This window comes from Equus przewalskii, chromosome 12 (assembly GCF_037783145.1).
Source record: "Equus przewalskii isolate Varuska chromosome 12, EquPr2, whole genome shotgun sequence".
Taxonomy (NCBI): Eukaryota; Metazoa; Chordata; class Mammalia; order Perissodactyla; family Equidae; genus Equus; species Equus przewalskii.
In genome coordinates, this window is record NC_091842.1 from 8,169,599 (window position 1) to 8,182,008 (window position 12,410).

Here is a 12,410-nt window from a genome sequence, read left to right on the forward strand (position 1 = left end):
TTATACTCTGTTGTATTTCTGCAGAGTCTATTGTTATTTCTCCTCGCTCATTTCTGATTTTGTTTATTTGAGCTTTCTCCCTTTTTTTCTTTGTAAGTCTGGCTAGTGGTTTGTCAATTTTATTTATCTTCTCAAAAAACCAGCTCTTTGTCTCATTGATCCTTTCTACTGCCTTTTTCATTTCAATAGTATTTATTTCTGCTCTGATTTTTATTATTTCTCTCCTTCTGCTGACTTTGGGCTTCATTTGTTCTTTTTTCTCTAGTTCAGTTAGGTGTGGAAGCACATATCATTTTAAAGCAAATTCCAGAAATCATATTATTTTATCTGGAACATTTCAGTACGCATACACCATGTATACTTAGATGTACATTGTATTTTGTGTATTTAGTGTGCTTGTTATACGCAGTGTATACTAAAAAACCTTTAAAAAAAATAACTACAATACCATCATCAGACTTCAAGAAAATACCAGTAATTCCTTCATATATCAAATAACTACTGACTGTTTAAATTTCTGATAGTTTTTTTAAAAGATTGTATCTTTTTGAGCAGTTTTAGGTTTACAAGAAAATTGGGAGAGAAGTACAGATATTTCTCATATATCCCCTGCCTCTACACATACATAGCACCCCCCGCCCCCATTATTATCAATGTCACTCACTAGGATGGTATATTCTTTAACAGTGACACGTCATAATCACCTAAAGACCGTAGTTTACCTGAGGTTCACTCTTGGTGTTGTGTATTCCATTGGTTTGGACAAATGTATAATGATATATATCCATCATTATAATATCATATAGAGTATTGGCATTGCTCTAAAAATCCTCAGTGCTCTGTCTATTCATTTCCACCCCACTGGCAACCCCTGTCCCCAGCAATCAGTGATATTTTTATTGTCTCCATGGTTTTTCCTTTTCCAGAATGTCATATAGTTGGAATCAAACAGTATATAGCCTTCTCAGATTGGCTTCTTTCACTTAGTAATATACATTTACGATTCCTCCATGTCTTTTCATAGCTTGCTACCTCATTTCTTTCCAGTGCCAAATAATATTCCATTGTCTGAATGTAAACAGTTTATTTACCCATTCACCTCCTGAAGGACATCTTGTTTGCTTCCAAGTTTTGCAAATTGTGAACAAAACTGCTATAAATATCAGTGCACAGGTTTTTGTGTGGATATAAGTTTTAAACTCCTTTGGGTAAATACCAATGAGTGTGATAGCTGGATCTTATGGTAAGAGTATGTTTAGTTTTATAAGAACCATCAAACTGTCTTCCAAAGTGGCTGTACCATTTTTCATTCCCATCAGCAATGAATGAGAGTTCCTGTTGCTCCACATCCTGGCCAGCATTTGGTGTGGTCAGTATTCTGGATTTGGGCCATTCTAATAGATGTGTAGTGCCTCTCATTGTTGTTTTAATTTGCATTTCTCTAATGATATAGGATGTGGAGCATCATTTCACATGCTTATTTGCCATCTTTATATATTTTTTGGTGAGGTGTCTGTTAAAGAATTTGGCCCATTTTTAAATTGGATTGTTTTCTTATTGTTGAGTTTTAAGAGTTGTTTGTGTATTTTGGATAACAGGTGCTTTACCAGTTGTGTCTTTTGCAAATACTTTCTCCTAGTCTGTGACTTGTCTTCTAATTCTTTTGATGTTGTCTTTTGCAGAGTAGAAGTTTTTAGTTTTAATGAAGTCCAGCTTATTAATTATTTACTTCATGGATCATTAGTGTTGCATGTATTTCATTGGTGTTTTATCTATAAAGATATCACCAGGGGCTGGCCTGGTTGCACAGTGGTTAAGTTCATGCACTCCACTTTGACAGCCTGTGGTTCGCCAGTTCGGATCCTGGGTGCAAATGTACACACTGTTCATCAAGCCATGCTGTGGTGGTGTCCTACATAGAAGAACTAGAAGAACTTACAACTAGGATATACAACTATGTACTGGGCCTTGGGGAGAAAGAAAAAGAACTAAAAAGTCATCCCATACAAGGTAATTTAGGTTTTCTGCTATGTTATCTTCTAGGAATTTTACATTTAGATCTATGATCCATTTTGAGTTAATTTTTGTGAAGAATGTAAGATCTGTGTTCTAGATTCATTTTTTTTTTTTTTTGCATGTGACCATCCTGTTGTCCTTGCTAGGACCATTTGTTGAAGAGACTATCTTTGCTCCATTATACTCCCTTTGTTCCTTTGTCAAAGATCAGTTGACTATATTTATGGGGATCTATTTCTGGGCTCTCCATTCTGTTCCAATGATCTACTTGTCTATTCTTTCATCAATACCACACCATCTTGATTACTGTAGCTTTGTTGTAAGTCTTGACGTTGGCTAGGGTCAGTCCTCCAACTTTGTACTTCAATATTGTGTTGGCTACTCTGGGTCTTTTGCTTCTCTGTGTAAACTTTAGATTAAGTTTGTCAATGTTCATAAAATAACTTGCTGGAATTTTTATTGGGATTGCATTGAACCTATAGATCAAGTTGGTAAGAACTGACATCTTGGTGATCTTGAGTCTTCTTATCCAGGAACATGAATTACCTCTCCATTTCTTTAGTTCTTATTTGATTTCAATCATCAGAGTTTTGTAATCTTCCTCAGATAGATGTTGTATACCTTTTGTTGGTTTTATACTTAAGTATTTCATTTTTGGGGGTGCTAGTGTCAATGGTATTGTGTTTTTAATTTCAAATTCCACTTGTTCCTTGTTGGTATATAGGAAAGAAATTAACTTTTATGTAATAACTTTGTCTCTTGCAACCTTGGTATAATCATTTATTAGTTCCAGGAGATTCTTTTTTGTCAAGTCTTTCAATTTTTCTACATGGACAATCACATCATCTTCAAACAGACAGTTTTATGAAATCCTACCCCAATCTGTAGACATTTTATTTCCTTTTCTTGTTTTATTGCATTATCAAGGACTTCCAGTACAATGTTGAAAAAGAGTGGTGAGAGGTGACATCCTTGCCTTGTACCTGGTCTTAGTGGGAAAGGTTTGAGTTTCTCTCCATTAAGTATGATGTTAGCTGTAGGTTTTTTGTAGATAGTCTTCATCAAGTTGAGAAAGTTCCATTATATTCCTAGTTTACTGGGAGTTTTTTTTTTTTTTTTTTTTATCATGAATGGGTGTAGGCTTGGTCAAATGCTTTTTCTGCATCTATTGATATGATCATGTGATTTTTCATTTTTAGTCTGTTGATATTATGCGTTATATTAATTGATTTTCAAAAGCAAACCAGACTTGCATGCCTTAGATAACTTCTTCTTGTACATGGTGTACAATTTTTTTTTTTGTACATTGTTGGATTTAATTTTCTAATATTTTTTGAGGATTTGTACATCACTGTTCATGAGGGATACAATCTGTTTTTTTTTTTTCAGGAAGATTAGCCGTGAGCTAACATCTGCTGCCAATCCTCCTCTTTTTTGCTGAGGAAGACTGGCCCTGAGCTGACATCCGTGCCCATCTTCCTCTACTTTATATGTGGGACACCTACCACAACATGGCTTGCCAAGTGGTGCCATATCTGCACCCAGGATCTGAACTGGTGAACCCCAGGCCACCAAAGTGGAACGTGTGAACTTAACCACCATGTCACCGGGCCAGCCCCACAATCTGTTTTTTTTTCTCCTTCTTGTAATGTGTTTGTCAGATTTTGATATTAAGGTAATGCTGGCCTCATAGTTTGAGTTAGGAATTATTTTCTCTGCTTCTAGCCTCTGAGAGAGATTGTAAAGAATTGGTATAATTTTTTCCTTAAATGTTTGATAGAATTCACCAGTGAACCCATCTGAGCTTGGTAATTTCTGTTTTGGAAGGTTATTAATTATTGATTCAATATCTTTAATGGATATAGGCCTACTCAGATTGTCTCTTTCTTGTTGTGTGAGTTTTAGCAGATTGTGCCTTTCAAGGAGTTGGTTCATTTTGTCTAGGTTATCAAATTTGTGGGCATAGAGTTTTTCCTAATATTCCTTTATTATCCTTTTAATGTCCATGTGATCTGTAGTGATATCCCCTCTTTTATTCCTGATGTTTGTAATCTGTCTCCCCTCTCTTCTTTTCTTAGTTAGCCTGGCTAGAGGTTTGTTGATTTTATTGATCTTTTCAAAGAATTATCTTTTTGTTTTGTTAATTTGCTCTATTGATTTCCTGTTTTTAGTTTCATCGATTTCTGCTCTAATTCTTATTAGTTCTTTTCTTCTGCTTGCTTTGAATTTAATTTGCTCTTCTTTTTCTAGTTTCCTAAGATTGAAACTAGGATTATTGATATTATATCTTTCTTCCTTTCTTTTTTTTTTTTAAAGATTTCATTTTTTCCTTTTTCTCCACAAAGCCCCCCAGTACATAGTTGTATATTCTTCGTTGGGGGCCCTTCTAGTGACGTGTGGGATGCTGCCTCAGTGTGGTTTGATGAGCAGTGCCATGTCCGTGCCCAGTATTCGAACCAACGAAACACTGGGCCGCCTGCAGCGGAGCACACAAACTTAGCCACTCGGCCGTGGGGCCAGCCCCTCTTTCTTCCTTTCTAAAAAGTGCATTCCGGGGGTTGGCCCCGTGGCCGAGTGGTTAAGTTCGCGCGCTCCGCTGCAGGCGGCCCAGTGTTTCGTTGGTTCGAATCCTGGGCGCGGACATGGCACTGCTCATCAGACCACGCTGAGGCAGCGTCCCACATGCCACAACTAGAAGGACCCACAACGAAATATACAACTATGTACCGGGGGGCTTTGGGGAAAAAGGAGGAAAATAAAATCTTAAAAAAAAAAAAAAAAAAAAGTGCATCCCATGCTATAAACTTTCCTCTCAGCACTGCTTCTGCTGCATCTCACAATTTTGATATGTTGTGTTTTTATTTTCATTTAGTTCAAAATATTTCCAAACTTCTCTTGTGATTTCTTCTTTGACCTATGTGTCATTTTAGAAGTATACTATTTAATCATCACATATTTTGGAATTTTCCAGTTATCTTTCTATTATTGACTTCCAGTTTAATTCCATTGTGGTCTGAGAGCAGACATTGTATGATTTCTGTACTTTTAAATTTGTTGAAGTATGTTTAGAAGCCTATAATATGGTTTGTCTTGGTGAATGTTCCATGTGAGCTTAAGAAAAATGTGTATTCCATTGTTGTTGGATGAAGTAGTCTATAGATGTCTATTATATCCAGTTGATTGATGGTGTTGTTGAGTTCAACTATGTCCTTACTGATTTTCTGCCAGCTGGATCTATTTCTGAGAGAGGGGTGTTGAAGTCTCCAACTGTGATAGTGGATTCAGCTATTTCTTCTTGCAGATCTATCAGCTTTTGCCTCATGTAGTTTGACACTCTGTTGTTAGGTGCATACACGTTAAGAACTGCTGTGTCTTCTTGGAGAATTGACTCCTTTAGCATTATGTAATGGCCTTCTTGACCCCTGATAACTTTCTTACTTTGAGGTCTTCTTTGTCTGAAGTTAATATACCTATTCCTGCCTTCTTTTGATCAGTGTTGGTACGGTATATTTTCCTCCATCCGTTTACTTTTAATCTATATGTGTCTTTATGTTTAAACTCGGTTTCTTGCAGACAATATGTAGTTGGGCTATGGTTTTTGATCTGATCTGAAATCTCTGTGTTTTAATTGATGCATTTAGACCACCGACAGTCAAAGTAATTATTCATATAGTTGGATTAATATCTATAATATTCGTTATTATTTTCTATTTGTTGCCCTTGTTCTTTGTTCCTGTTTTTGTCTTCTACTCCTTTTCTGCTTTTTGGGGTTTTCATTGAACATTTTATATAAACACAGTACACACAATGGAAACATAATGGTTACTGATTTGATTTGATCTAGAGACAGGAGAATGTTAAGGAGGTAGGAGCTAACATTTATGGAGTGTTGCTGTGGGCTGGTAGACAAAGACTTCCATGCTTGTTCCCTTTAATTCTTTCAAAATCTCTATAACTAGAGCCATTTTAAAGATAAGGAGACTGAAGCTCAAACGGTGTAAAATTGGCTTAAGACCCATGTCTAGCATATGGCCGACCCATAGCTTGAATCCAAATCTTTCTCCCTCCAAAGGCCATATTCTTTCTACCGAGAAAGGTCATCTTTTCCAGAAACTTTTTTGGGAGTAGAAATTAAGGAGTTTGCCTTCTAAAAGGTAAGAACAGATGATCTATCAGGAATCTCAGTTTCATCACTTTTTCATTAAGAAAGAAAAAAATCAGAACTCCTGAACGCAAGGCCTTGGTAACCAGCTTCTTGGAGGAAAAAGAAGCTAGAATGGTGCCAAAGGGCCTGACCCCACCAGCTCATCGCAGGGCCTGTCCTGCGGTGTGGACAGAGGGCCTGGATCTCAGGAGCCACCACGTCAGGAGGCTGGAAATTTCCTCCCTGACGATGAAGCCTCCAGTGATCTGGACCTGGACCAACTCATGGAAGATGTTGGAAAAGAGCGGGAGCAGCGGGAGGAGCTGCCACATAGAGACAACGCAGAGGAGCTCATCATGGCCTTCTTTGAGGAATAGTTGTGCGCTCTTTTCTCCTTCCTGCTGTCTCACCCTCCTTCCCTGGGAGCAGGAGGGACAGCCTCTCAGATGCTCCCTGAGAAGCTGATAAGTGCTGGGGCTGTTCATTGGCCCCAAGGTTAATTGGCTAAATTTGGAGTTGCACAGTTTATGTGTTAATAAAACGGGTTATTGTTTTAATTGGTTTGGTTCATCTCTAACCAGGTGCTTCCTTTTGGCTTTGCTCCCTCCTCCTCCATGTCACCATGTCACATCATTGTTTCTTGGGGGAGGCCTGCTCAGTATAGGAAGCTGGGAAGGCAGTGACCCCTGAGTCCTGGGAGAAGGACATCGAGACTGGGTTCAAATCTTGGCTCAGTCACCTCCTAGCTATGTGGCCTTAGGAAAAGCACTGTGGCCATTCTGGTTCTTGTTTTCATGCCTCAAGTGAGAACATCTAATACCAGATAGGGTCGTTGATGATGTTTAAATGAAGTGACGCTTGTGAAGCACTTACACGATACCTGCTACTTATTTTCCTTAGGGAAGGAGAATGGTTCGACTGGGGGCAGTCTTTGAGTTCCAGGCTGGCTACAGGGGATTTTGGGGGTTATTGTTCCCTGGCCTGAGGCGGTCACTGAACAAAAGTACTGGAGGAGGGATCTTGGCTGTGAGCTATCGATTAGAATTCATTGTTGGCGAGAAGGACAGAAGGTGAAGGGGATGTCAGTTTTCTCCTTAGATGCATTCAGGCAAATTCTCTGGGTACTTTTATTTTGGTGGGTAAGGCTAGGAAGTTGAAGAGGGAACTGGAGCAGATGGCTCTGTCTCAGGTCCCTGGTGGCCTTCAACACCTGCTGGCTTCTGAGTCGTGTGTGTGGCCAGGGTTATTTTTGGAAGCTGAGACCCTCTGCAGAGCTTACTCTAAGGAGCTTGTCACTCAGTCCACTCCTTAGACCTTCAAGGTAGAGTATAGGGTCTCTTCCTGGGGGCTCCCATGGGGAGAGGGGCAGGGAGGTGCTGCTGGTGAGGTCTAGCTGGAGAGGGCAAGGGAGACGTAGAGGATGATGTCATCCTGGGCAGTGAAAGAGAAGGGGGTTGGTCAGTGAAGTGGGGAGCTGTCCCCATCTTAGAGCAGCGATCCCACACCTGAGTGCCCTGCTGATACCACATCCCTCTATTCCTTCCACCCCACCTTCTCCAAGCTTCCCTTTAATTCTTTCTGGCCCTAGTCTGAGCCGCTTATCTCTGGTCTAGCTTGGGGCCTGTATATTGTGCTGGGAACAAACTAAGATCTGCTGGGGTCAGGTGGCAAGGCATCCAGGGTAGAGAAATGGGCAGGGGGCTCCAGTGCTGAGGTTATCTGCTACGTCAGGATCAGAGTCGTGTGGGATGGTGGGTGAGGAAAGAGGAAAATACTGGGGCACCTGTGTGGGTAGGGAGTGTGTGGGGAAGAAGGAAGACTGTGGTGGACAGTGGGGAGTGATGGTGGTAGGACTTACCTGTATTCCCAATATTCTCATACTTCTCCTCAGTGTTCTGGAAGGATCCCCTGCATGGGAACAGGAGGGTGCCTAGAGGCAGGGCAGGAAGGAGTTAAAACCCGCATCTGGTGGTTCTCTTTGTGGGGGGCTCTGCGACCTGCCTGGAGAGGCTCAGAAGATGAATGCAGTGGTGTAGGGTCAGAAGGAGGCTGCCAGGAAGAGGACTGAGAAGCAATTTGCAGTGTAGCCCAGCAGAGGTCGCTGAGTGCGCACTGAAGGCGGATTGTTCTAGTGACGTGGCTTTTATTGAAGGGGCAGAGAGGAGAAATCATCAGGCTGAGCTCCTGTCCTCTCTGCTGGCACTGCCTCCCTAAAATCTACAGCATGAAAAGCAGCAAAGCTAATCTCAGGTCCTCTGGGTGGGTGCTCAGGCCCTAGTCCTGGGAGGAGATGCCATGGAGTGGGGGGTGGGGGGGACCCAAGGAAGGCAAGTGGCAAGATTAGGGGAGGGAGAGGAAGGAGGGAGAGGTCTGTGTGAAGGGAGAATGTGGGAATGGGAACAGAGGCTGGAGAAGAGAAGGAGGTTGGAGGGTGTGAAGGACCAGGGCTGAGAATGGAAGGGGAGCCCGGCGAGAGGAGAGGAGGCGAGGCTGGGAGCTGAGGAGGGAAGCTGCTCTGAGAAAAGACAGCAGCGGAGGAGCTGGAGGCAGAGGATCTGTGGCCCTTCACCCAGGTCACAGGGAAAGGACAGACTGGACGACAAGCAGAAAGAGGAAGAACGTGGAAGAGGTGGAGGTGTTTGGGAAGCATGGTGTTCAACGTGGAGAGAAACCAGGAGGCACAGAAGGACAAACAGAAATGGGGACTAAAGGCGGAGGAAAGCGGGCACCAGAGAAGGATGAGGGGGAAGCATTCTGCCATTACTGGGAAAGAATCAGAGAAAGTGCTGGACCCTTCGGTCCACTGTTCTCAGGGTTTCGTTTTTGTTTTTTGTTTTCTTTAGGAGACAGAGCCGCAGGAAGTGAAGGGCCTGGCCTGTTGCGGACACCTGAGGATGCAGACTGGAGAGTCAGGATGGGAGCAGCTGTGAAAGGCTTACTCCTGCTGTTCTCATAGGAAACTCCCTGTTTCACAAACCAGCGCCCCCTGCCCACCCCGCCCCACCTTGGAGGACAAGCACTCACCTGTCTGGGGTTCTGGCTTTAGTCCGCAGACCTGTAGGGGGACAAACAGGGTGTCAGTGTGCCATCCACGGACGGCATCTCTCCTCCTGCCTTCTCTGCTCCATCCTACTCTGAGACCATCCTTGGAGAGACCAGAGCAGCGAGCAGCTCTGCTGAAACCCCTCTGGGAAGGGCCTGGGACTCCGCGCCCACATCTGTTCTACCATTGTCCCCAGCACCACATGAGGAGAGCAGCTCTTCTCTGCACCATGCGCCCCCTTTGCCTTGCCCTCTCTCCCAACCGTTCCCTCTGTTTCTTTCTCCCTTCCTTGGACTCCCCTGCATTCCCCAGTCTGCTCCTTCCACTGCCGAACCCTGGCCCCCCCAGGCCGCTCCTTCCCTCCTCTTGTCACAGGCACCCCTCACTCCTGCCCTGACAAACCAGCTTCTTGTGCTTTCCTTCTGGGTTGTGGCTGTTTTTCTCTGCCACCTTGTGAACCTCATGACTGGAATCCGTGTTTGCACTGCAGCCCGTTCCTCTCCATCATCTTCCACTGACCCTCTGCTGTCTCCCCGTGCCCTCTCCCCCCACATCCTCCTCAAGTCTGTCTGCAGTATTTCCCAGGGAATGGGCCCCTGGTCCACAGACCTCCTCTCCACCACCCATCACCATCTTGGAGGTCTCATCATGCATGGTGACAACCCTCTGAACACACTCCAGTGAATTCCACTCCACTCAGCCATTCCCTGCACTTTTATTTTTCATTTATTGGCACTGAGAACTCTAAATATTAAGTGCTGGTATCATTTTCATGCTACAACTTTCTTTCCTTCCAGCTTTCTCTCTCTCTCTGCTATACCTGTGCTTTGACCTCACTGAGCTCTTGTCCCTTGATAATCCACTCTCTTCCAGGTTATCCAAGCTCCCTGCTGAGCCCTCCACTCTCCATCCTGCTCTCACTAGCTCCTTGGCCTCCTGTGTTCCCTGTCCTTGGGCCACACCCAGCTGACAAATCTCCCATCCTGGATGTGTCCCATGGCAGAGAATGCTATTTGCTTCCCCAATATCCATTCACTTCTTACTCAATTACAGAATCTGGATTTTATTTGTAGTGGCAGTGTGCTCCCCTACAGATAGATGTGGGATGTGTGACTAAATTTTAGCCAATAAAATGTCAGGGGAAGTCGTGGCTAGGACTTTCAGGAAGGCTCTTTAAAAGGAGGACAGACAGCTGGGGCATACGCTTTTTATCCTTTCATCCTTTCTCCTGTTTCCTGCCTGGATTCAGAAATAATGGGCTGGAGTCCTCGCAGCCGTCTTGGACCATGAGGCAACCTTCAGGATAGAAGCCAGTATCCAGGACAGTGAGCAGAAACATAGGAGCCTGAGTGCCTAGGGACAGTGGCCTCTGCTGTCTGCCTCCAGATGCTTTTATATGAGGGAAAAAATTAACTCAAGGTCATTTAAGCCACTATCACTTCTGGTCTCTGGTGCTAGTGGGTTTTATCTCATAATTACGATGGTCTTCGCCACTCCACAGTTATAAAATAGTCTCACATGCTTTCTTCTAGCACTAGGGTTAGTTTTCTCCTCATCTGATTCTTTGATTTCCAAAATAAATGGAATTTGTTTTGGTGCAAATTATGAGGTAGGGAGATCATTTTTTCTTAGATGGCTACTCAATTGTTCCACCTCTACACCATTTATTACATTAACCATATTTCTGCACTGATTGGAAACGCTACCTTTTAACCTACTAAATTCTGCATGTATTTGGGCCTGTTTACATCCTGCCTGTATTTGGGTTTTCCTCTTCCCTTCCATTGGCTTTTCTGTGTATTAATATGACAGTGTCAAGTCATTTTAATTATTGTAGCTTAGTAATTATAAGTGCTAATGCTCATCTAGTGCTTACTCTGTGCCAGAATCTATTCCAAGTGCGTTACGTTCAATCATCATAACAACCTCCAGTGAAGTACTATTATTATTCCCATTTTATTGATGAGTAAGTTGAGGCAAAGATAATAGTACCATGTGCCAGGGTGTGCCCACCCCGGGTGTCAGACAGGATTGACGGCAGGCAGTCATATATGTTTAGTAATATATATATATATATATAATTATATCCACATTCTATGCTCATCACCTCTGTGCTTTAGTATCTGATAAGGCTAATCTAGTCTTGTTGCAAATTCTCTTTAAAGTAATTTCAAATCCATTTTGGAGGATGTTGGGGTATAAATAATCAATGCCTCCAGCCCTGTCCTCTCTGTGGGCTGTGAGTGCATACATCCAAATTTCTGATGGACATCTCTACTCAGATGCCACACAGGTATCTCAAACACAAAGTACCCAAACTAGAGAATCTTCGTTCTCTCCAAACATGGTCTTGACCTCTTTTGTTTCCTAATTTACTTGATGGTTCCATCATAGCCTCATTCACCCACGTTGAAAACAAGGGACTTATTTCCAATTCCTTGCCCCACATCAAGCCCATCACCAAGTCTTACTGGTTCCCCTCTTAAACTTTTCCAGGATCTGGCCATTCCCTCCATCCGCACGGCCAGGGCATTAGACTGACCCCAGCCTGGCCCACCTCTGGCCCCTCCACCACAGACTGATGTATCTGTAAGGTGAAGCTGAGGTTGCCACTTTGCTGCTTCACGTTGCCTCTGGACCACAGGCTCTTGGTATGATTTACAAGGTCCTCTCCTCCAGCTGCTGCCTGCTCCACAGCACTGAGCTACTTATAGGTCCCAGAATGGCTTCCTCCCCCTGGATGGACAGTGACCTCTATCCAACCCTCACCACTTGCCTGGCTAATGCCTTTTTAGTCTTTGAGACTTTTTGAAGGTGTCACTTCCTCTGGGAAGTCCTCCCTGATCACCTCTCCTTTGTCCCAATCTAGCATAGGTCTTTCCAATTGAGGCAATTAGCCCTTGAACCAGCTTCCACCTCCTTCTTCTTCTCCTTCTGAGTTCCTTGAAAGAAGGGCCTATGATTTATTTACTTTTCTATCTCCAGTTATAAGCCAGGCCCTGGAAAATGGGCACTCAACCAATACTTGTTGAGCAGAGCCAACTTCCTGTGCCTTCAGCTCTCTCCTTACCTTTCCAGGGCAGACCCTCCCCTCCCCGTGAACCAAGAGTAAGGACTGATGAGAAATGATTAAGTCAAGAGACAAGAAGCATAAAATGATCAGATTGTGGAGAGGGGCTGGTCTTGATCAGTGGTTCTCCAAACTTG

At 43.2% G+C, this 12,410-nt stretch overlaps 1 protein-coding gene across 13 annotated transcripts in view; it reads right to left on the reverse strand.

The window, feature by feature from the left end:
- Positions 1 to 12,410, reverse strand: part of LOC103544533 (paired immunoglobulin-like type 2 receptor beta) — a 47,966-nt gene that overhangs the window by 17,170 nt on the left and 18,386 nt on the right. For 4 of the 13 annotated variants that reach the window (XR_011524348.1, XR_011524347.1, XR_011524349.1 and 1 more), the window contains exons 4-5: positions 9,185 to 9,215; positions 8,019 to 8,090 (exon numbers count right to left, since the gene is read on the reverse strand). Coding sequence is in view for 6 of the 13 variants with exons in the window: in XM_070566272.1 (XP_070422373.1) it covers positions 8,048 to 8,090; positions 9,185 to 9,215 (74 nt within the window). In the remaining 7 variants the exon portion in view is untranslated. Of the gene's footprint in view, positions 1 to 5,876; positions 7,592 to 8,018; positions 8,301 to 9,184; positions 9,216 to 12,410 lie in introns of those variants that run through there. The other 9 variants (XR_011524344.1, XR_011524343.1, XR_011524345.1 and 6 more) reach the window with 6 other exon arrangements.